At 44.4% G+C, this 24,255-nt stretch overlaps 1 protein-coding gene across 2 annotated transcripts in view; it reads left to right on the top strand.

The window, feature by feature from the left end:
- LOC143996781 (cadherin-6-like) overlaps nucleotides 1-24,255 on the top strand; it is a 495,985-nt gene that overhangs the window by 316,142 nt on the left and 155,588 nt on the right. For both annotated transcript variants that reach the window (XM_077492041.1, XM_077492042.1), the window contains exon 4: nucleotides 13,965-14,084. In XM_077492041.1, the coding sequence (XP_077348167.1) occupies nucleotides 13,965-14,084 (120 nt within the window). The remainder of the gene's footprint in view (nucleotides 1-13,964; nucleotides 14,085-24,255) is intronic.

Below are 24,255 nucleotides of genomic sequence, written 5' to 3' on the forward strand. Positions count from 1 at the left end.
AATTAGAGTTTAAATTGATCTTAAACCCCAAACTAAAAAAAAATATACTGCATATTGCTGCTTACCAATTCTTAAATGTGGTGGCTGTAGTTTTCTTCCTTTATTTTTACCCGTTGATCCAGCCCGTAAGTTTGCAATTTTACAACATTCTTCAAAGTGTTACTAAACCCAGGAGAATCACTATAAATGGTCTCTGACAATACACAGAACATGGAAATGCAACTATTTTAGTAAATGTAAAATGCTAAATACCTTTTCTCATCAGCAGTATATAGCAGCCTTGTGACTTCTATCAGTGGCTGGCCAAGGACTGGTAAAGCTTGTAGTAGGAGTTTTCATTCTCCTCTGACTTCTCTTATGAGACAGCATAACCCCTGACCCTCTGTCTGGACTAGGGCTGCCATCTTTTCTTCAAGCCAAACCCGAAAGAATTAGCTGTGTATGACATCTTTTTTTATTTTTTTTATTTAGTACATGCTATATGATTGTAAAAGACAAGACCTGGGACACTTGGTGGCCTCAAGGAGAACAGTAATGCATAGCGCAGTGGGTGTGGATGAATTGTAAGTGTTATGTGTGGAATATAGGGGGTCAGGAATATTTACTGTGAAAAATGCAGGGGACAGGAGTGTGGAATGCATAGTAGGAGTCATGAGTACAAAACAAAAAGAGTACAGCAGTCAGGGGAGTGTAACACACAGTGTAGGGGTAAGAAGAGTTCAAAACTCCCCCCGCAAGCAATACTCTCTTTCATGTTACCATTATTATCAAATGTCCCAACTCTCTCTACTGCAAAAAAAATAAAAAATCCAGCACTAATCTTTATGCTCACTCTCCACCCCGCCAACTAAAATAATTTCTCCCCCTCCTAGAACAATTCCCCCCTCAAAACAAATCCTATTCCCCTTCCTCAGCACAAGTCCTCCTCCACTATCCCCAAAATCTCCAGCCCTAGCCCCCCTTCTTCCCCATCCCAGCACTTATCCCTGTCCCCCTCAATTCCATACTACTTGCCAAGCAGGAGCTAGTGTGGGCATTCAGGGCAAATGTCCTCCATCTCTCGTGGGTCCCGGGGTGCCAGATGCCATGATCATCCCCTCAGTTAGAAGTTGGATATGTGCTGGGGGGCACTTTGGGAGGCAGAGGGCTAGTGCTGGAAGGGGGGTGGATATGTGCTGGGGGGCCCTCTGGGAGGGAGAGGACTAGTGCTGGAAGTGGGAGTTGGATATGTGCCGGGGGGTAACTCTGGGAGGGAGAGGGCTAGGGCTGGAAGGGGGGTTGGATATGTGCTGGGGGGCACTCTGGGAAGGAGAGGGCTAGTGCTGGAAGGGGGGGTTGGATATGTGCTGGGGGGCACTATGGGAGGGAGAGGGCTAGTGCTGGAAGGGGAAGTTGGATATGTGCTGGGGGCACTCTGGGAAGGAGAGGGCTAGTGCTGGAAGGGGGGGTTGGATATGTGCTGGGGGGAACTCTGGGAGGGAGAGGGCTAGTGCTGGAAGGGGGGGTTGGATATGTGCTGGGGGGCACTCTGGGAGGGAGAGGGCTAGTGCTGGAAGGGGCTGTCAGATTTCAAATTCACCTCACACTTCTGGCATATATCCTCTCACATCAAAGTGTCCCCCAGCACATATCCTTCTAACTCCCCAATCACTCCACCAAGTGTACATCATTTTAGTTTCCTCCTTCTCAGCCACTCCCTCCCCCTCCTCCATGTCCATCTACAAAGCATAGACAATGTTGTACAGACCTGAAATCAGTGTGTGTTCCTGCTCCCCTCTCCTCCTCCTGTGTGTATATACAGAGCTGAGAATGAGAAGGAGGGAGAGGAGGCAGCTGTGTTCTGTTGTGTCAGTGAGACAGGCTGCAGGGATGGCGGGGAGGGGAGACTTGCATCATATGGTCATGCAGACATGTAATTCCCGGTGCAGTCCGGTCTGAATGATGTGTCCGGGTTTGAGGCAGATAGAATCCCAAACACATCATTCAAAAACCAGACTGTCCGGGAGAAACTCGTACAGGTGGCAACCCTAGTCTGGACAGTGCTGATCGGCCCTGTGCTGATCACATACACCCTCCCAAAAATACAGACTGCCCTCAAGGCTCTGTGCTATCAGGAGATGAACTGGGGACCGTGGAAGAAGGGGAGAATCAGAGAAGAGGATCAGCCCTTTTACACAGTGCTCAGGATTAAAGTGGCTGTAAACCCCATTCAAGAAATTTGAACTAAGCACGTATATCTTTAGTATTTACGCATTTCTCTCCAACACTCTAAGTGCCGTTTCTCTCTGGTGCTCCTTTCCGTTATCAGCAGAGTCACTTCTGACAAGTTCTCCAACAAATGTGTCAGGGAGTTAGCTTAGTGGAAGATTAGCAGGGAGCTTGTCTATTCAGAATATAGCTGTGCAGGTTGCTTCCTTTCTCTGCCTATGTGTGTGTGTGTGGGGGGGGGGGTGCTTTTCCTCCAATCATCTCTCACACAGTGTAAGCGCAGACTCCCCACCCACTGCTGAAAGATGAAGAAAGATTTCTAACACAATCTGCACTTTCTACAGAGTGTATAAAGGGGAAGACCGCAGATATACATGTAAAACTTATGTAGGAGGATTTGTTTGATCTCTGCGAATCATCTGAGGCTGTTCACTTCACTTGGTATATGAGAGGGTTTACATCCACGTTAACCCTTTAGTTTCCACAGTGAGTATAACAAGCATGCTTTACTCCAAATACAGCCTGATTTTACTGTTGTGGGTTTAGTAACACTAACAGACCAAGCTATTTGGCACAAGTGGTAGTTAAAGGGTTGAGAAAAACCATTTAACACTGTCAGGGGTGCTTACAGTTGTCAGTTTTTATTTACATATGTAAAACATGTATCCCGCGTGTATCCCAAAAAGAAAGAAACTGGTTGTTGTAGCTGTTTAAATAGGGTTAGCTCAAGTTTGGCTATAATTTAAATTTGCTAGTCTAACACTCCCCATCTCCCAGATTGAGAATGCTGCTGTCCATAGGTGTGTCAGTTGCTCCTGCATCCAGAATGCAGACACTGTAAGGCAGGAAGTGAGTTACTGGCCAGAACACCAGGTGAAATTAAAGAAAAAAGAAACACTACATTTAACCACTTCCCGACCACCTCATGTAGATGTACGGTGGCAGAAGGGCATGTACAGGCAGAATCACGTACCTGTATGTTGCCCTTTAAGAAGAGGGTTGCGAGTGCATGCCCGCCGGGAGCTTCGTCAGCACTATCACCGGTCCCGCAGACTCAATGTCCACAGGGATACCCGCGATCGTCTCACAGAAAGGAAGAATGGGGAAATGCTAATGTAAACCAGCATTTCCCCGTTCGGCCTAGTGACAGTGTCACTGATCACAGCTCCCTGTAATCTGGAGTGGTGATCAGTGTTGTGTAACACACAGCCCCTCCCCCCACAGTTAGAATCACTCCCTAGGATACACTTAACCCCTACAGCGCCACCTAATGGTTAACCCCTTCACTGCCAGTCACATTTATACAGTAATCAATGGATTTCTATTTGCACTGATTGCTGTATAAATGTGAATGGTCCCAAAATCATGCCAAAAGTGGCCGATCTGTCCGCCATAATGTGGCAGTCACGATAAAAATCGCCGAACCCCGCCATTACTAATAAAAAAAATATATTAATAAAAATGCCATAAAATTATCCCCTATTTTGTAAACGCTATACATTTTGTGCAAACCAATTAATAAACGGTAATTGCCATTTTTTATTTATTTTTACCAAAAATATGTAGAAGAATACATATCGACCTAAACTGAGGAAAAAAATGTTTTTATATATTTTTTGGGGATATTTATTATAGCAAAAAGTAAAAAAATAATGTGTTTTTTCAAAATTGATGCTTTTTTTTGTTTATAGTGCAAATAAAAAAAACCACAAAGGTGATCAAATACCACCAAAAGAAATCTCTATTTGTGGGAAAAAAAGACTTCAATTTTGTTTGCAAGCCACGCGACACGCAATTGTCAGTTAAAGCAACGCAGAGCCGAATCGCAAAAAAACGCTCTGGTCTTTAGCCAGCCAAATGGTTCGGGGCTTAAGTGGTTAAGGACTGATAAACTGTAATATATATTTTTTTTGATTTTGGGTGTAATTCTACTTTAACTAATGTTAATGTAAAAAAAAAAAAGGATCTATGTTAACAGAATTAATACCTTGGAAAAAAAATGTTTCTCTTGCATAATCTTTAGTTTAATTAAATGCTAATTACATATGATTGATTCCTAATAACTTTGCTATAACTCACTGCCGGTTATTCTTCTTTGAGCCTAATATCGACTGGTAAATTCCGTCTTTTTTTAAAAACGCTTGTTGCATAGCTATTTTGTTGTTTTCATAGATTTAGTACAAATGATGTAAAATGTAATTTGTATTGTTTTTTTACATTTAAGAAGCAATGCCTTTTAACACCAGTCCTGCTTCTCAGCAAAAGCAGGTTATTATTTGAGTTGGCAGGCAAGTTATTTTGCAACATGCCAATCTGCTACATCCTTGAGCACTCATGGAAGTCAGATCAGTTGCACAATACAGCATAATTGAAGAGTATCATTTGTTACAAGGCAATCGTTTTTACAGGTGAATCATGATAATACACAGAGATGCCATCCTACGCAGAACCTTCATAGGAAAATGTTGATACATAAAAACAAATCAACTGTATATAGCTGAAGCTATGTTAACATAAAATCTGGTATGTAGAAAGAATTTGCAGAAAGCATGCTTAAACATAGTTCTGTTGCATAAAAAAAAAAACATCATTTAAATAAGGAATGTTAGATAAATTGGAGCCATATTATCATGTTTCTTAACTGGCTATGTACGCAAATCGGGGACTGGCTAAGTAAGCGCATTGCAGTGCTGTCAGTGGTTGATTAGTTTAAAATGTTCTCCCACTTGCATTCTTGAAACTTTCTTCACTTCTTGGTGTGGGATTTAAAAGGTCCTTGTTTGTGCAGTTCGAAAATTTAAAACCGCATAATACAAGTTGTCTGTCTTATTTAGTCAGGTGTATAGTTTAATTAAAAAGCAGTGGCGGCTGCTGCTCCATTCTTTGGGAGAGGCAGCTCACCTGCCCGTCTGCTCACCAGCTCACCAGTCCCACCTGCTCACCAGCCCCGCTCCCCCACCTGCCAGCTCCGCACTTACCCCATCCAGGTCATGGACGGCTTCCCCGGCTTCTCCTCCTGGCCAATCCAGTCGCTTTTCCTCCCAGCCAATCCAGTCTTAGGACGCGCTTTCTGTCCCGATTGGCTGGGAAGCGAAGCAGGAAGACAATAGCGGATGTTGATTCGCTAATGTCACAAGTTGCACCCTGAACTTCCAGCTCTAATCATTCTCTTCACAAAAAAGAACAAAAAAGGTTTGCTTCATATTTCTGTAATATGGTAATAGCCACAAAGTGTGTTGGCACTGGGGAATAATGGGCACATTGCTGGTGGGGGATATAATGAAAGGCCATTTCCAAGATGGCCTCTTTCTTTGTGGGCTGGCTGGTAACCCAAGGACTTTGGGATTTGCTTAATATGCGGTATATTACAGCTTCCTAATTCAAGCCAACATCCTTCAGAAAAAAATCCACAGTTTTGTTGTTGGAAAATCATATTGTGTGTACGGGGCATAAGAGTTACTCCGAGTTGACTTTTTGCTTATTAGACCTTTAACAAATGAACAAATCATGCTGAATTCATTTGTTATTTTCGTTATAATTTCTTTCATATTAGTTTAATGAATTCCTTATTTTTCTCTTCAGACATTCGGATGCAAAATTTGGCCAATGTTTGATTTGTTACGAAATGAATTGCACATGTCAAGGAGTTTTTTAATTCTTCCTGTCAGTGTGAAACTTCCTGCTCATATAATGTATGGGCAGACAGCTTACACTGACAGTTTGCAGGAGAGTCATCAATCTGCGTCCAAATGTCCGAAAGATGCAAAATTCAGCTGAATTTTGATTCGTTACAGAACAAATTGCACGTGTCTATTGGAGAGCCTTTAGAGGATTTATTGCCATGGGACTGAATGAACATATTATTTTCAGTCCCAGTATTTTCCCTCTTATATACCACCTATATTTTACATATATTTTATAGATCTGTGTATGACATGAAGAGAGATTTTTTTCAACAAAAGGATGACTGTCTCCACACAGACACCAACTCCCTGTTGCATAAGTCTAAACAAGATGGGTAGAGGATGGCTTCAGCTGCTGTTCACCCATGGAGATTGCCTCAGACATGTTTCAGCCTTTTCTCTTTTATCCATCTCAATCAAACTTACGCAACAGGCAGTCGGTGTCTGTGTGCAGATGGTCACCATTTTGTTGAAGTCTACTAGAGCCTGACAAGCCGATCTTGTCTATCTTGTACCAGTCTATTCACATGTGAAACCAACTGATAGGGGTTTGGGGGCATCCAAGCAGTTTTACATTAATTGTTTTGGGCTATATGTGAGGAGAGTTTTGCTTTAATAGTGTGTGGAGAGGTACTAATGGAGTCTCCCTCCCCTCTCCTCTTTTTCACTAACCTTGTTGGCACTGATATAGCACATATTCAACACAAAACTATTTTTGTCTGAGGATAAGTTAGCATATTTGTTTGCAACATGGATCCCTATATAACAGTAACCGCACGCAACATCCTTTGTATACTTTCTAGAAATTATTGAGATATGAGTGCCTCCGATAGAACCCGTTATTTTGGCCCCTCATCTTGGCATTTTATTTTTGTAAGTTTAGATTGGCTAGGCATTTATTATCTGTTGATTAGATGTGTGTATATATATATATATATATATATATATATATATATATATATATATATATATATATATATATATAGTCATGTGTTCTCAAATGCTTGCATACCCTGGCAAAAATTATAAAGTTTCATTACCTTTTTACACAGGTCTTTTGACTGTTCTTTTCTACCTCCTCATGGCTCAGTTTCTAGCCTGCTTAGTGCATCCATCTGAGAGCTAACAAACTCCCTTTTATAATCAACTATATGCTGGACACCTGTTTAATGAATAATTTGACTCACGTGTAGTTTAATTCTTGTTAATTAGGATTTTGTTGTCTAAAATTTGGCTTTGCTCCTAAGATTTTCATTGAGCTGTATTTTTACAATATGGTTTTTAATGAATTTATTAGGAAAAATACTTTTTTGTGTGTGTAAATCAACAAATCTTGGTTGCATCAATGGCCCGCTTTTGTAGGAGTATTTTGTAGTATTGTGTCCCATAGAAAATGTTAACTCTGAAAGTAAAGGTTTTCCAACAAATCTGTTGGGGTGTACTCATTTATGCTGAAAAATGTATATATACCGTATATACTCGAGTATAGGCCGACCCGAATATAAGCCGAGGCCCCCAATTTACCCCCAAAAAAACTGGCAAACTTATTGACTCGTGTATAAGCCGAGGGTGAGACATGCCTGTCCATCCCTGTGTGTGTGTCCGTCCATCCCTGTGTGTCCGTCCATCCCTGTGTGTCCGTCCATCCCTGTGTGTCCGTCCATCCATCCCTGTGTGTGTGTGTGTCCATCCATCCATCCATCCCTGTGTGTGTGTGTCTCCATCCATCCATCCATCCATCCCTGTGTGTGTGTGTCTCCATCCATCCATCCATCCATCCATCCATCCCTGTGTGTGTGTGTCTCCATCCATCCATCCATCCATCCCTGTGTGTGTGTGTATCCATCCATCCCTGTGTGTGTGTGTGTCTCCATCCATCCATCCATCCGTGTGTGTGTGTCTCCATCCGTGTGTGTGTGTGTGTGTGTGTGTGTGTGTGTGTGTGTGTGTGTGTGTGTGTGTGTGTGTGTGTGTGTGTGTGTCCAGCCTACCTGTGTCCCGAGCCTTTGTCCCGAGCCTCCGTCCCGTGTCGTGCCTTGCCTTCGTCCCGTCCCGTCCCGTCCCGTCCCGTCCTGTCCCGTGCCGTGCCTTGCCTTGCCTCCGTCCCGTGCCCTCTTCGTCGGCGGCCATTGTAAAATTCAAAAGCCGCGCCTCCTCCTTCGCCTGTGATAGGCGGAACACCGAATTTCCCAGCAGCCTGTGTTCCGCCTATCACGGACGTCGTATCATCCTCGTCCGTAGTACGAGGATGAGAAGATGCCCGTGATAGGCGGAACACAGGCTGCTGGGAAATTCAGTGTTCCGCCTATCACAGGCGAAGGCGGAGCCGGAGGCGCGGCTTTTGAATCAGAATGGCCGCTGTCTGTCTGCTCGACACGCTGATCGAGCGGGCAGACAGCGATGACTCGAGTATAAGCCGAGGGGGGCACTTTCAGCCTCAAAAAAGAGGCTGAAAATCTCGGCTTATACTCGAGTATATACGGTATATATATTCACCACCTTGAAAAAGGTAAGCATACCTCTTGAAATTTTACAAATTTTGTCATGTTACAACCAAAATTGTAAATGTATTTTATTGGGATTTTATGTTATAGACCAACACAAAGTGGCACATAATTGTGAAGCGGAAGGAAAATGATAAAAACGTTTTCCAATTTTTTTTACAAATAAATATCTGAAAAGTGCCTTTGTATTCATTCCTCCATTCTTTGAAAAATATCTCAAGCTGTGTCAGATTGGATGAAGATCGTCTGTGAACAGCAATTTTCAAGTCTTGTCACAGATTCTCAATTGGATTTAGGCCTGGACTTTGAATAGACCATTCAAACATTTAAATATCCTTTGATTTAAAACCCTTCCATTGTAGCTCTGGCTGTGTGTTTAGGGTCGCTATCCTGCTGGAAGGTGAACCTCTCCTCCAGTCTCAAATCTTTTCCAGACTCTAATGCCGCGTACACACGATCTGACTTTCCGTCAGACTTGGTCCGGCGGACTGGAAACCGCTGGACAATTTGATCGTGTGTGGGCTCCAGCGGACTTACTTTTCCCCAAAAGTCAGACGGACCTAGAAATAAAACATATTTCAATGTGTCAAAATCGGGAAACCCATTCGTCTGTGTGCTAGTCCGACGGACCAAATACAACGCAAGGGCAGATATTGGCTACTGGCTATTGAATGTGATTGTTTAGTCCCGTTTACGTCATCACGTTCAAAATGAACAGACTTTCGAATGGACGTAGTCCGGTCATGTGTGGCCAATTCCGTTTCGTTCAGAAAGTCAGTCGGGAAGACCGTCGAACCTAGTCCGTTGAAAAGTCAGATCGCGTGTACGCGGCATAACAGGTTTTCTTCTAAGAGCACCCTGTATTTGGCTCCCTCCATCTTCCCATCAAATCTGACCAGGTTCCCTGTCCCTGCTGAAGAAAAGCATTCCCATAACATGACGCTGCCACCACCATGTTTCACGGCAGGTATGGTGTGTTCAGGGTAATGTGCAGTGTTAGGTTTCCATCACACATAGCATTTTGCTTTTAGGCCACAAAGTTCAATTTTGGTCTCATCTGACCAGAGCACCTTTTTTGCACATGTTTGCTGTGTCCCCCATATGGCTTCTCATAAACTGCAAACAGGGCTTTCTTTCAACAATGGCTTTCTTCTTGCCACTATTCCATAAAGGCCAGATTTGTGGAATGCACAACTAATAGTTGTCCTGTGGAGATGTCAGTTTAGGTGGATGGCCATGTCTTGGTAGGCTTGCAGTTGTGCCATACTCTTTCCATTTTCGGATGATGGATTGAACAATGAGATGTTCAAAGCTTGGGATTTTTTTTTATAACCTAACCCTGCTTTAAACTTCTCCACAACTTTATCCCTGACCTGTCTGGTGTGTTATGTGGCCTTCATGATGCTGTTTGTGCACTAAGGTTCCCTAACAAATTTCTGTGGGCTTCACAGAACAGCTGTATTTATACTGAGATTAAATTACACACAGGTGGACACTATTCACTAAATAGGTGACTTCTGAAGGCAATTGGTAATTTTAGTTATAGATTTCAGAGTAAAGGGAGCTGAATACAAATGCACGCCACACTTTTTAGATATTTATGTGTAAGAAATTTTGAAAATTATTTATCATTTTCCTTCCACTTCACAATTATTTGCCACTTTGTTTTGGTCTATCACATAAAATCCCAATAAAATACATATTTATGTTTTTGGTTGTAACATGACAAAATGTGTAAAATGTCAAGGGGTATGAATACTTGTTCAAGGCACTTTTTTTTTTTTAAGGAATGCATAGCTGGAAATGATTATTATTATTATTATTATTATTATACAGGATTTATATAGCGCCAATAGTTTGTGCAGCTCTTTTACAACTGCTTCTTTACAACTGTCTAGAATCCAGATTTAGTTGCTAAATTCACTTGCTGTTATTGTAAGGTGAAGCACCTCTATGTGTGAAAATTTTGAAGAGTTTTATTCCAGCAAAAGTCTCAGGTTAAAGAAACAGAATAATTCATGCACTGAAAAAAAATACATTATTGTGCAGAATAAAACAAACAGAATAAGTGATAATATTTCAAGTGTTACATGCATCAAGGCCCTCATCTTTATATTATAAAGAGGTTCAAGTTAGAGTTCAGAAAATCCAATTAAAGGACTATCACTATTTCATATGTAAATATGAAATATGTAAATAATCTGTGAGCTAGGTGTCCTTGTTTAACATATTACAAGAACATTCAGGGTAGGGGCGCATGGAAGCAACTTTTTAAAATTATAATTGTATCACAGTTATCACAGACAATTAGTGACTTTGTTCCAGAAGCAACTTAAGCTTGGCATAAAATAAAAAAGTGTATAAGTATACAGTAGGTTACCATCAGTGCCGGGACAAGGCCATCCAGCACCCTAAAGATGCCAAACTGCGCCCCCTCCCTTCCCTTAGGGTCAGGGTCAGGGCATCCATCTCTCTGCAATAAATCATTGCGCCCAGGGCAACCCCCCCCTCCTGACCAGCCCTTGTCCCAGCCCTGGTTACCATCAATGACAAACCAAACGATCAGTTTATTACAATCAATACCGAACTGGTCAATGATTAGGGCAAAAAAAAGTAGCCAGGGCCAAGATAAAAGTGCTTATAAAGTTAAAACATTTTTTACTTTAAGGCTTTTCCTTCCCCCCACAGTCCCCATCTCTAAACACGTACCTGTCTCCTATCATGATCCAGTGGTGCCCCAGCTGCAGTGCCACTGCTTCCTCTTCTTAGTCTCATAGGAGACTGAGAACAACCATAGGCTCCTGCTGCTGTCAGTCAAATCCTGTGTGGAGGGAGCAGGGAACATAGCCGACCTGCGCTGTGTGTGTCCATGTGCATACAGTATAATGGAGATTATAACAGATCCCTATCCATCCAGCAGATTGAATCGGTTGACGGTCAGATGGGAATGGAGTGGCAGTCCGTTTCCATCCAACCACCCCATGAAAAACAGCGAGCTGTGTCCATGTCCACTCTGCATAGAGGAGTGGGCACAGACCGGTCATCTGCCTCCTCAGTGGGTATCAGCAGAAAGATCAGCTGCTGTGCAGACAGATTTTGCTCCATCTAAAAGAGGCCTAACATTTTTTTGTATCTTAATAAAAAATAAAAAAATATTGCCATTAATATCACTTTAGGTTTCATAGGACAAGTTGAAGTTTGCATTTTGTTGTGATGCACAGGATGAATTAATGCAGCCTATATTGGGATAATGTTTTTAGTAGACATGCAAAGAAGAGGCGCTACTCCAAACCCTGGAAATCTGCAAATAGGAGGCAGAAAACCAATGTAATTTGTAGTAAGTTATTATTAAGCCAGCAAAAGCACAGTGGGGGTTCACACCTACAGACTGTCCTTGGCTGACAAATTTCGCCTCCATAGGCTTATCTCTATGACTAAACCTATAAAGGTGAAACGCATCACATATGGGCAGTATGTGTATGTGCTTTAATATGCGGGTATTTTTCAAATCATTTCTATTGCCTTAGTTGTAGAGGAAAGCCTGCAGGGGTTAAACTCACCAGAGAGGGCTGGTCTGTAGGTGGGAACTCTCTAAATGCTTGTGTTGGCTCAATGAAAACTTACGAGTGACGTCATTTGTGTGCTGCTTGTTTGTTTCAGTCCTTTGTTGCCTTACATATCTGCAATGTTATAATCTTCCTATTAATATGTATTTTAGCTTGGCTTAGTTCACTGTTTTGTACCTACATAGCTATGGGATATTTATATGCACATTTTTAGATATTGTATGGTGCATAGCTTTCATATTAGTCCCACTTATTGAGTATTTAGTTCTAATTGAGATTAGGTGTTAAAAAGGATTGCTTCATTTGTTTTCATTTTCATGAATGTTTTGTGCTGTTTTTAATACATACATATTGATACCAATATAAAGTAATACTATTTGCACTATTTGGATCTTATTTATAAAAAGTATATTTCAGGTAGATGTAGGCTTCAGTATTTGCTTTTAGTGATATTTAATGCCCTCAGGAACTTTAGCTTTGCTTGGCAGGCAGACATGATATTCTTCTTCCATACCTGCAGTTACATGATTAATGTGATTTCTTACACTGTTTGCTAGTAGCAAATCAGATGTTGACAGAAAACTGCTATAGAGGAAGAGAGCAGGAGTAAAATATTATATTGCGTTGCCTCTTACTTTACACAAAATGAAGGTATTATAGAGGATGACAGATTTTTCTCCATGAGATGGCAAAGAGACAGTTGGAGAGGGGGGTCCCTGCAGCTAAATACTGTCTTGCTATGTCCATATGAAAAGTGAATAATCTATTCTTCCCTTCCTTCCTTCCTTCCTTCCTCCTTCTCTCCCTCCCTCCCCCTCTCTTTCCAGGTTGTTTTCTTTCTTTCCCCTTTTCTATCTTTTTTCTTTCTTTCTTTTTTTATTCTTCTTTTCTTTCTTTCTTTCTTTCTTTCTTTCTTTCTTTCTTTCTTTCCCAATTTCTTTCTTTTTTCTTTCTTTCTTTTTTTATTCTTCTTTTCTTTCTTTCTTTCTTTCTTTCTTTCTTTCTTTCTTGCTTTCTTTCCCCTTTTCTTTTATTTCCTCTTTTCTTTCTTTTCCCATTGCTTTCTTTTCTCCTCTTTCCTTTTCTTCTTCCTTCCCCCCTTCATTTCTTTCTATCCACCTTTCTTTTCTTCCTCCTTCCCATCTTCCTTCCTTTGCCCGTTCGTTCCTTCTCCCCTTCTTTCCCTTCCTTCCTTTCCTCCTTCCTTCCTTACTACTTTCCTTCCCTTCCTCCTTCCTTCCTCTCCCCTCCCTTCCTTTCCCCTTCTTTCCCTTCCTCCTTCCTTCCTTTCCCCCTTCCTTCTTTTCCCCCTTCTTTCCCTTCCTCCTTCCTTTCTTTCACCCTTCCTTCCTTACTACTTTCCTTCCCTTCCTCCTTCCTTCCTCTACCCCTTCTTTCCCTTCCTCCTTCCTTCCTTTCCCCCTTCTTTCCCTTCCTCCTTCCTTCCTTTCCCCCTTCCTTCTTTACCACTTTCCCTTCCTTCCTCCTTCCTTCCTTTCCCCCTTCTTTCCCTTCCTCCATCCTTCCTTCCCCTTCCTTCCTTACCACTTTCCTCCCTTTCCTCCTTCCTTCCTTTACCGCTTCCTTCCTTCCTTTCCCCCTTCCTTCCCTTCCTCCTTCCTTCCTTTCCCTCTTCCTTCCTTTCCCCTTCCTTCCCCTCCCCCTTCTTTCCCTTCCTCCTTCCTTCCTTTCCCCCTTCCTTCCTTACCACTTTCCTTCCCTTCCTCCTTCCTTTCTTTTCCCCCTTCTATCCCTTCCTCCTTCCTTCATTCCCCCCTTTCTTCCTTACCACTTTCCTCCCCTTCCTCCTTCCTTCCTTTTCCTCTTCCTTCCTTTCCCCCTTCCTTCCCTTCCCCCTTCCTTCCTTTCCCCCTTCTTTCCGTTCCCCCTTCCTTCCTTTCTCCTTCCCTCATTCTCCCCTTCCTTCCATTCCAGTCCTCCTTTTCCTTTCATTATCAACAGGACTTTTCCAAAACTGACATACCTTTTGTTTTTTATTGCAGGGACATTTGTCGTTCAAGTCACAGCGAATGATGCGGATGATCCGACCTATGGAAACAGCGCAAAAGTCATCTACAGTATTCTGCAGGGACAGCCATACTTCTCCGTTGAATCGGAGTCAGGTCAGAAGACCTTAGCTGTGTCTTTGTTTCTGTAATTGAAGATGACATGTTAAGTCAAGCTAGGACATACTAGACAAAACTTGAAAGAGATTACATTTTCCACCCTGCACAAACTGACAAACTCAATTGAGCAAGACATCTGTAAGCATGACACCAATGGTATTAGAAACTAAAAATCAAAGCTGAAATATAATTAGGGCTGTACACAAAATAGTTTCTCTTGGAACAAGAATCAGGCTTGAGATTTCTTCAGAATAACTCAGGCAAGCTAGGCTCCCTTAACGTATCTGCCCACGTTATAAGTTATATATTAACTTGTCACTACCAAAAATGTTTTCACTCTGGTTTTTGGTATCTTGTTTAATATAAATGTGCAGGCATCTTTAAAGCTGTACTCCAGGTAGATAAATACAAATTTTTAAATAAATATTTGGGAACTATTTTGCCTGCCAAAGGATTTTTAACTTTTTTCAGCAAGGCTTATGATCTTAGCATTGTTGCCAAACAGCGCAATCAGGTCATCCTGCACCTTTATGCACACTGCACTGACACTGAATGACACAGTCTGGTCTTCCACAGCCTACCATTAAAAATCCATTGTTGGTCTCCAGTCATTGACTTTCTAGGGTTAGATGGTCCTCTGACCTGGTTGCATGTCCCTGATGGTCGTGGTCTTTTAACATCTTCCTGATATGCTAAGGGTCTAACAATCTATTTTATAAGGGTATGCTGCAAATTGTTAGCTCTTGTACACACGGTCAGACATTCCGACAACCAAATCCGTCGGATTTTGAAACTGGTGTTGCATATACACGGTCGGACAAAGTCGTCGGAAAATCCGATCGTTCAGAACGTGTTGACGTTATTGCGTTATGACGGGACTACGTTCAGGCTAGCAGCCAATAGCTTTGGTCTAGGAATTTTATCTGAGCATGCTTGGCACTCGGAATTCTCTACAAACGATCGGACAAAGTCTGATCGGATCATGTTGTCGGAAAATTTTATAGCCCAGCTCTCAAACTTTGTCGGTCAGATATTCTGACAAAAACAGTTCGATGGAGCCCACACACGGTCGGATTATCCGACAACATGGTCCGATCGGACATTTTCCATCAGAATGTCCGACCGTGTGTACAAGGGCTTAGAGGTTGATGAGGTGGTGGCCCAGTCTGTCCTAGTATGCTCCAGTGGTCTCACTCTGGGGATGGAGCATGGTTCCAGTGGTGTCTCTCCCCCTCTGGTTGGTCTTGGACTGATGGTTATGCATGTATAACCACATGCATCTTCAGTTGAAATATAGATTCTGGTGTACTGCTCCTGATAAAGCGGCTTGGACCGCAAAATGCGTAGAGCTCATCGGTGACCCTCTTCTGACTCCATTGGAATATTTTTTCCTCTGTTCCTGTTCTGGCAGAAACCTAAAATAGTGGATTTCCCCTTACATTCATTGCCATTGGCATTGTCAATCAGGACAGTTGGGGGCTGTTCACACCAGAATGAGTTGTAGGAAACCCACATTCCATGTGCATTTTCCAGACATCCCAACCTGCAAAGACTAATTTCAGGGAGGTGGGCATGGCTTAAACTGTACTATATATTGGGCGTGGCTTAAATGGGGTGTGGTTTGATAGAGTCTGAGAAGAATGTATTAATGTTAAATAGGGGATATACAGTGCAGAGTATATGGCAGTGGGTAATATGTGCATGTGAGGAGTGTGGAGTGTACAGCGCTGAGTATTATGTGCAGGACGGTGTCAGTAATTCTTTATTGTTATTATTATTTTTTTACAATTGTATTTTTTTATTATTTTACAATTTTCTTTTTCTTTTTTGTTGTTCACAATGATTGGGGGGGGGGGGGAGTGGACAGTGTCAGTAGTTTTTCGTTTTTATTATTTTCTCAATTTTTTCCAATTTTGTTTATTATTTTTTATATATTATATATTTTTTCACAGTGCTTCTGGGGAAGGAGTGGAGAGTATGTGGCGGTGATGGTGTCAGTAGGGCAGCAGATGGTGTCAGTAGTTTTTATTTTTACATATTGTTTTTTTACAATTAGATTTTTTATTTATTTTTTGTTCACAATGCTTTTTAGGGGGAGGGGGTTGCGGCAGTGCACAGTGTTGGTAGGGCAGGGGGTGGTGTCAGTAGTTTTTATTTTATATATTTTTTTTATAATTTTTGTTTACAATTTCATTTTTTTTTTTTTTTTTTTAGATTACTTAGGTGACTAATTAGGTGACTTCTGAAGGCAATTGGTTCCACTAGATTTTAGTCAGGGTTATCAGAGTAAAGGGGACTGAATACAAAATGCATGCCACACTTTTCAGATATTTGTATGTAAAAAATTTTTTTTAAACCATTTTCATTTATCTTACACTTCACAATTATGTGCCAGTTTGTGTTGGTCTATCACATAAAATTCCAATAAAATACATTTACATTTTTGGTTGTAACATAACAAAATGTTGAAAAATTCAAGGGGAATTAATACTTTTTCAAGGCACTGTGTGGTGCCGTGCTGTGCGATTCAAACCCGATCAAAGTGAATGGGCTCAAATCACATGCCACTGATTTAGATGTGATTTGTACAGGAATCAGCCCTAATGCCCTGTACACACGGTCGGACATTGCAACTACAAAATCCATCTGATTTTTTACAACGGATTTTGGCCCAAACTTGTCTTGCATACACACGGTCGCACAAAGTTGTCTGAAAATCTGATCATTCGGTGACGTAAAACACGTATGACGGGACTATAAATGGCCCAGTAGCCAATAGCTTTCGTCTGGTAATTTAAAATTTGAAATCCTGCTCTCAAACTTTGTGTGTTGGAAATTCCAACGGAAAAAGTCAGATGGAGCCCACACATGATCGGATTTTCCAACAACACGATCCGATCGCACATTTTTCATCAGAAAGTGTGACCTTGTGTACAGGGAATTAAAGAGAGTAAATTCACCCATGGGGAAAGAGTCAAGAATAAAAACATGAGAGTGGTAATTCTGTGGTCAAATCTAATTACGAAGTTTTGTCTTTACTTACTTGGTAATACAAGCAGGTGCTCAGAGTTTATATTCTGCTATGGTTCTCAATTCATAGACCTTTCAATGGCAAATATTTCATGCAGAGGTGAGATCAGCTACATGCAGCAACAGAAATCATTCCCAGCACCTGCCACCATCCCTGGTTGGCTCGTCACCAGTCTACTTCATAAGGGAAGGAAAAAAATAGGCTCATTGACAGCTGTCCAGAAATTGAAGAAAAAGGTCCGGCCTTGCTAACTGCCCAGAAATGTATTGACTGTCCATAAAAAAGGGTCAATTAATATAATCCGAAGTCTATGAAAAAATTTAAATGTCCATAAAAAGGATTGATTTTTTTTGCTGCGTTATAACATAAGCTAACCGCAGTGTTCATAATACCTTCTTTCTCTAATGCAAGCTTGAAAATGTGTATTTTAGTGGCCTTCCAAATACTCTCCGTATGGTATGCTTCATTCAAGGCCCATTGCCCAACACATAGACAAGGTAAAACACCTTGTTCAATATCATGTCAGTTCGCATCGGCACTCCATGCTTTTTTTTTGTTTCAGCGCAGCATGGTGCAATGCAATCTTTAATGGTACTGTGCTGCTCCAGTAAAAAAGAATAATTTAATAATATTTAAGAATTTTTAATACCGTATATACTCGAGTATAGGCCGACCCGAATATAAGCCGAGGCCCCCAATTTACCCCCAAAAAAACTGGCAAACTTATTGACTCGTGTATAAGCCGAGGGTGAGACATGCCTGTCCATCCCTGTGTGTGTGTCCGTCCATCCCTGTGTGTCCGTCCATCCCTGTGTGTCCGTCCATCCCTGTGTGTCCGTCCATCCATCCCTGTGTGTGTGTGTGTCCATCCATCCATCCATCCCTGTGTGTGTGTGTCTCCATCCATCCATCCATCCATCCCTGTGTGTGTGTGTCTCCATCCATCCATCCATCCATCAATCCCTGTGTGTGTGTGTCTCCATCCATCCATCCATCCATCCCTGTGTGTGTGTGTATCCATCCATCCCTGTGTGTGTGTGTGTCTCCATCCATCCATCCATCCGTGTGTGTGTGTCTCCATCCGTGTGTGTGTGTGTGTGTGTGTGTGTGTGTGTGTGTGTGTGTGTGTGTGTGTGTGTGTGTCCAGCCTACCTGTGTCCCGAGCCTTTGTCCCGAGCCTCCGTCCCGTGTCGTGCCTTGCCTTCGTCCCGTCCCGTCCCGTCCCGTCCTGTCCCGTGCCGTGCCTTGCCTTGCCTCCGTCCCGTGCCCTCTTCGTCGGCGGCCATTGTAAAATTCAAAAGCCGCGCCTCCTCCTTCGCCTGTGATAGGCGGAACACTGAATTTCCCAGCAGCCTGTGTTCCGCCTATCACGGACGTCGTATCATCCTCGTCCGTAGTACGAGGATGAGAAGATGCCCGTGATAGGCGGAACACAGGCTGCTGGGAAATTCAGTGTTCCGCCTATCACAGGCGAAGGCGGAGCCGGAGGCGCGGCTTTTGAATCAGAATGGCCGCTGTCTGTCTGCTCGACACGCTGATCGAGCGGGCAGACAGCGATGACTCGAGTATAAGCCGAGGGGGGCACTTTCAGCCTCAAAAAAGAGGCTGAAAATCTCGGCTTATACTCGAGTATATACGGTAAATGTCTAAAATAAAAAACAGTTACAGTACGATGTGTTGTTTACAGCACATTGGCATCACTGCCTTCACATTGCCCACAAGTGGGCACTTGATAGTACATTCTTTTGCAGTGGACAAGCCCTTAATGATTTGATGCCTGTATGGCCAAAAATATTGCTACCGCCATCCCTAAAGTGAAAGCGCTTTATAACCCCAAAATATTTATGCTGTATATTGTAGCTTACAAATTCCAAGTAGGTTTTTCACCTTAATGCATTCTCTGCATTTGGGTAAAAAACTCCCCACTGCCATGGTCCCACCCAGCCCCATGCCCAAATACTTACCTATCTTAATGTAACCGCTCCAGCACTGTCTCAGCTGCAGCACTGCTCCCCTCACTTTCTACTTTCACATCAGAAACCAAGGGCAGCAGGAACTATAAGTGGTTAGTCCAACTCTTGAGTAGTGATGGACGAACTTCCGACGGGACGTTTCGCGAACGCGAAATGCGAACGGACCCAAACGTTCGCGAAACCGACCGTTCGCCGCGGGCCCCATTGACTTCAATGGGAGGCGAACTTTGCAAACCTTCATGTCGAATTTGCGGCCACGTGGTAATTATTAGGGGGTAAAACGTAGTCCCACCATCTGGACAATGACATAATACATGTATGAGGTGAATTTGGGATCGATAACTACAAGCATTTTTATTTTATTTGGGAAATTGTTCTAACAATTCAGGACTATGGAGCTAATGAAGGCAATGGAGGAGAGGGAAGGTCAGGGACCAGGGTAGGCAAAGAAGAGGGTGCAGGAGATGATCACCAGCAGCGTGACATACCGGAATGACACATGCACCGTGATAGAGGCATCTGACAGCAGCACCGTAATACAGAGCACTGACAGCAGCACCGTGACATACAGCGCTGACAGCAGCACCGTGACATACAGCGCTGACAGCAGCACCGTGACATACAGCGCTGACAGCAGCACCGTGACATACAGCGCTGACAGCAGCACCGTGACATACAGCGCTGACAGCAGCACCGTGACATACAGCGCTGACAGCAGCACCGTGACATACAGCGCTGACAGCAGCACCGTGACATACAGCGCTGACAGCAGCACCGTGACATACAGCGCTGACAGCAGCACCGTGACATACAGCGCTGACAGCAGCACCGTGACATACAGCGCTGACAGCAGCACCGTGACATACAGCACTGACAGCAGCACCGTAAGCAGCCCCAGGAGGAAGTCAGCACAGCACAGGGATGGTGTGATCCCCTCATAATAAGAACCCCCAGGAGGAAGTCAGCACAGCACAGGGATAGTGTGATCCCTTCATAATAAGAACCCCCAGGAGGAAGTCAGCACAGCACAGGGATATCATAAGCAGCCCCAGTAGAAATATGACACCGCTCAACCTCTTCAAAGAGGAGGGTAGGGGCATATAGTACGGTGTGCTTTTTTGGGTCAAGGAAGTGAGCCAAATGAATTAAGAAGGTCTGTGTGCTTGATTAAAAAAATAGTTTATAGACATATACATGGTCTACTGGTCACATGTGTTGAATTCCTCCGAGATCCATGCCTCATTCATTTTTAGAAATGTGAGGTAGTTAACACTGTGGTGAGCTAGGCGAGTACGCTTATCGGTCACAATCCCCCCTGCTGCGCTGAACGTCCTTTCGGACAGGACACTGGATGAGGGGCAAGCCAACAGTTCGATTGCAAATTGGGCAAGCTCTGGCCAGAGGTCAAGCCTGCCCACCCAGTAGTCTAGGGGTTCATCACTCCTCAGAGCGTCCACATCGGCCGTTAACCCAATGTAGTCGGACACCTGACGGTCTAGGCGTTCCCTGATGCTGGATCCGGATGACACCTGTCGATGGGTCGGCTGAAAGAATGACCTCATATCCGAAGTCACCAACACATCTTCAAACCGGCCTCTTCTTGCAGGCGCTGTTGGATTGGTACCCGCAAATCCTTCTCTGGGAGTGGGAATTGCTCCTCTGCCAGCGCACGCAAAAGCAGAATGCAGCATTTCTCGAAGCAAGGCCTGGAAGTGCTGCATTCTGACAGCCCTCTGCGACGGCGGTAACATTTCCGCCATTTTGTGTTTGTACCGGGGGTCTAAGTACGTTGCCACCCAGTACTGGTCCTTGACCCTCATGCTTTTTATACGGGGGTCCCTATTAAAACACTGGAGCATGAAGGCCCCCATTTGCACTAAAGTGGAAGCGGTGTGGTGGCCTGGCTCCTGCTCATCATCCAGGATAATGTCGTCCTCTTCATTCTCCTCTCCCCATCCTCGCACAACAGGGATCCCAGAAAGGTTTAAAGCATGCTCTTCTTGCTCCTGCTCATCCGCCCCGGCACCATCCTCCTCTGACTCCTCATCAGACTCCTGTTGTTGACTTGTCTCAGATAGAGTAGCCCCCCCTGGGAATTCATCCAGCATTGCGACTTCCTCATCTTCCCGCTCCTGCTCCTCCACAGCCTGATCAATGACACGACGCAATGCACGCTCCAGAAAGAAGGCATAAGGTACCATGTCACTGATGGCGCCATGGCTGCGACTGACCAGTTTGGTGATCTCCTCAAATGGCCGCAGAAGTCTGCATGTGTCGCGCATGAGCAGCCACTGGCGCGGTGAAAAAAAACCCAGCTCCCCAGAACCGTTTCTTTCGCAGAGTTCATACAGGTAGACGTTAACTGCACGTTTCTGCTGGAGCAGCCTATCAAGCATATAGAAGGTTGAGTTCCATCGCGTCGGGCAATCGCAAATAAGACGTCTGACCGGCAGATGGTGTCGCCGCTGAATGTCAGCAAGGCGAGCCATGGCCGTGTAAGATCTTCTGAAATGGGCCGAGATTTTCCTTGCCTGCCGCAAGATGTCCTGGACCCCAGGGTATTTGACAAGGAATCGCTGCACGACCAAGTTTAAGACGTGTGCCATGCACGGCACGTGCGTGATTTTGCCCTGTTTCAATGCGCTAAGCAGATTGGCACCGTTGTCACACACCACTTTACCAACTGTCAAATTGAGCGGTGTTAGCCACTCATCTGCCTGTGAACGCAAAGCTGAAAGGAGTGCCGGGCCAGTGTGGCTCTTTGCTTCCAGGCACAACAGACGCAGCACGGCATGGCAACGTCTCACCTGGCATGTGGAATAGGTTCTGGGGAGCTTGGGCGGTGCAGTGGAAGAGACGCTAGCAGCGGAAAAGGAGGAGGCAGCTGAGGAGGAGAGGGAGGAGGATGGAGTAGGAGGAGGAGAAGAAGAGTCAGGCCTGCATGCAATCCGTGGCGGTAAAACCAAATCTACACGGGTGCCACGGGTTACATGCTTGACGGCCGTCAGAAGGTTCACCCAGTGGGCAGTAAAACTGATATACCTTCCCTGCCCGTGTTTGCTAGACCACGTGTCTGTGGTCAGATGTATCTTGGCACCGACACTGTGTGCCAGAGATACATTCACTTGCCGCTGAACATGGCCATATAGCTCTGGGATGCCCTTCTCTGAGAAATACTTCCTTCCTGGGACCTTCCATTGTGGTGTTCCAATGGCCACAAATTTGCGAAAGGCCTCCGAGTCCACCAGTTTATATGGCAGTAGTTGGCGGGCTATGAGTTCTGACAAGCCAGCCGCCAACCGTTGGGCAAGAGGGTTATCCGGCATCATCATTTTTTTACGCTCAAACATTAGGCCCACGGAAGCCTGCCTTTTTGCAGAAAAATGTGAGCTTGGCGTGATGGAAGGTGGAGTGGAGGACAATTGTGAGGAGAGAGGAGAAGGAGAAGTAGAAGACGAGGCTGGACGGTGAGAGCCTGCAGTGTGGCTTTGTGTGTTCCGTTGCTCCCACTGGGCTCGGTGATGGCTGCTCATGTGCCTTCTTAAGGCGGTCGTCCCTAGGTGAGTATTGGGCTTACCGCGACTAACGCGTTGACTGCAAAGATTGCAGATGGCAACGCTATTGTCAGCAGCGGACACGTTAAAAAAAGCCCACACTGCGGAGCCATGTGCCGGTGTCCTGGGAGCGCCAGATGTGACCGTACATGGTCGATGACTCGCTCCTGATACATTTGCAGTCTGCTTTGTCCCTGCTGTGCAATGTAAGTCATTGCTGCTTCTCCTCCCTATCTGCTGGTCCATATCTCCCTCTGAACTCCCCTCCTCTTCCTCTCTTGTGGGCACCCACGTGACATCACTAGACACGTCATCATCAACGTCACCTTCCCCACCGCTATAAGTAGAGATCTCGGAGTAGGCAGCAACACCGGGGACCAACCTCCTCCTTGGGCTGATCTGGGTACTGGCGTCAGACTGCTGAGTAGCGCTTGTTGCTACCTCCTCTTCCTGATCCAATACCAAGAGTGGCTGCGCATCAGAAATGTCCTCTTGATATGGATCGGAAAATAATTCCAGTGACTCAAGCGGAAGGTATGTGGTGGTGGTGGTGGTGGTCGTGTTGTTGGTGGTAGTGTCTTTGGGGGTGCACATAGCAGAGAGTGAAGAAGAGGGTGCAGATCGAGAGGATGAGGAGGGTGCAGAAGAGTAAGGCTGAGCGAGCCACTCAACCAAGTCTGGTGCATCCTTTAAAGTAATTGAACGCACCTTCTGCAACTTCCCACTTTGGCTCAAGCCTGTTGCTCCTGCCCTACCCCTACCACCCCTGCGGAAGGGCCTGCCTCTTCCTCTGCATGTCATTTTTTAAATGACCCTGTGACAAAACTCTTAGTCCCTATACCGCTGAAGGACTGCTGCAGTATAGGTGAGCGGTCAGCAGTGGTGCACGTCAACCCTATCTATTGTGGACCTATAGCGGTCCTTACAGAACAGCAGACTGTACCGCACTCAAGCCTATGTACCGTAGCACCCTATACCAAGTTACCAGTCCTTATAAGAACTTTTGTGGACCAAGCAGGTTGTGTATTAGTGTTTAGCAGACTGTACGTCAGTCCCTATACCGCTGAAGGACTGCTGCAGTATAGGGCAGCGGTCAGCAGTGGTGCACGTCAACCCTATCTATTGTGGACCGATAGCGGTCCTTACAGAACAGCAGACTGTACCGCACTCAAGCCTATGTACCGTAGCACCCTATACCAAGTTACCAGTCCTTATAAGAACTTTTGTGGACCAAGCAGGTTGTGTATTAGTGTTTAGCAGACTGTACGTCAGTCCCTATACCGCTGAAGGACTGCTGCAGTATAGGGCAGCGGTCAGCAGTGGTGCACGTCAACCCTATCTATTGTGGACCGATAGCGGTCCTTACAGAACAGCAGACTGTACCGCACTCAAGCCTATGTACCGTAGCACCCTATACCAAGTTACCAGTCCTTATAAGAACTTTTGTGGACCAAGCAGGTTGTGTATTAGTGTTTAGCAGACTGTACGTCAGTCCCTATACCGCTGAAGGACTGCTGCAGTATAGGGCAGCGGTCAGCAGTGGTGCACGTCAACCCTATCTATTGTGGACCGATAGCGGTCCTTACAGAACAGCAGACTGTACCGCACTC

This window comes from Lithobates pipiens, unplaced genomic scaffold (genome assembly GCF_037356315.1).
Source record: "Lithobates pipiens isolate NorthernLeopardFrog02 unplaced genomic scaffold, aLitPip1_a1.2 Scaffold_19, whole genome shotgun sequence".
Lineage (NCBI taxonomy): Eukaryota > Metazoa > Chordata > Amphibia > Anura > Ranidae > Lithobates > Lithobates pipiens.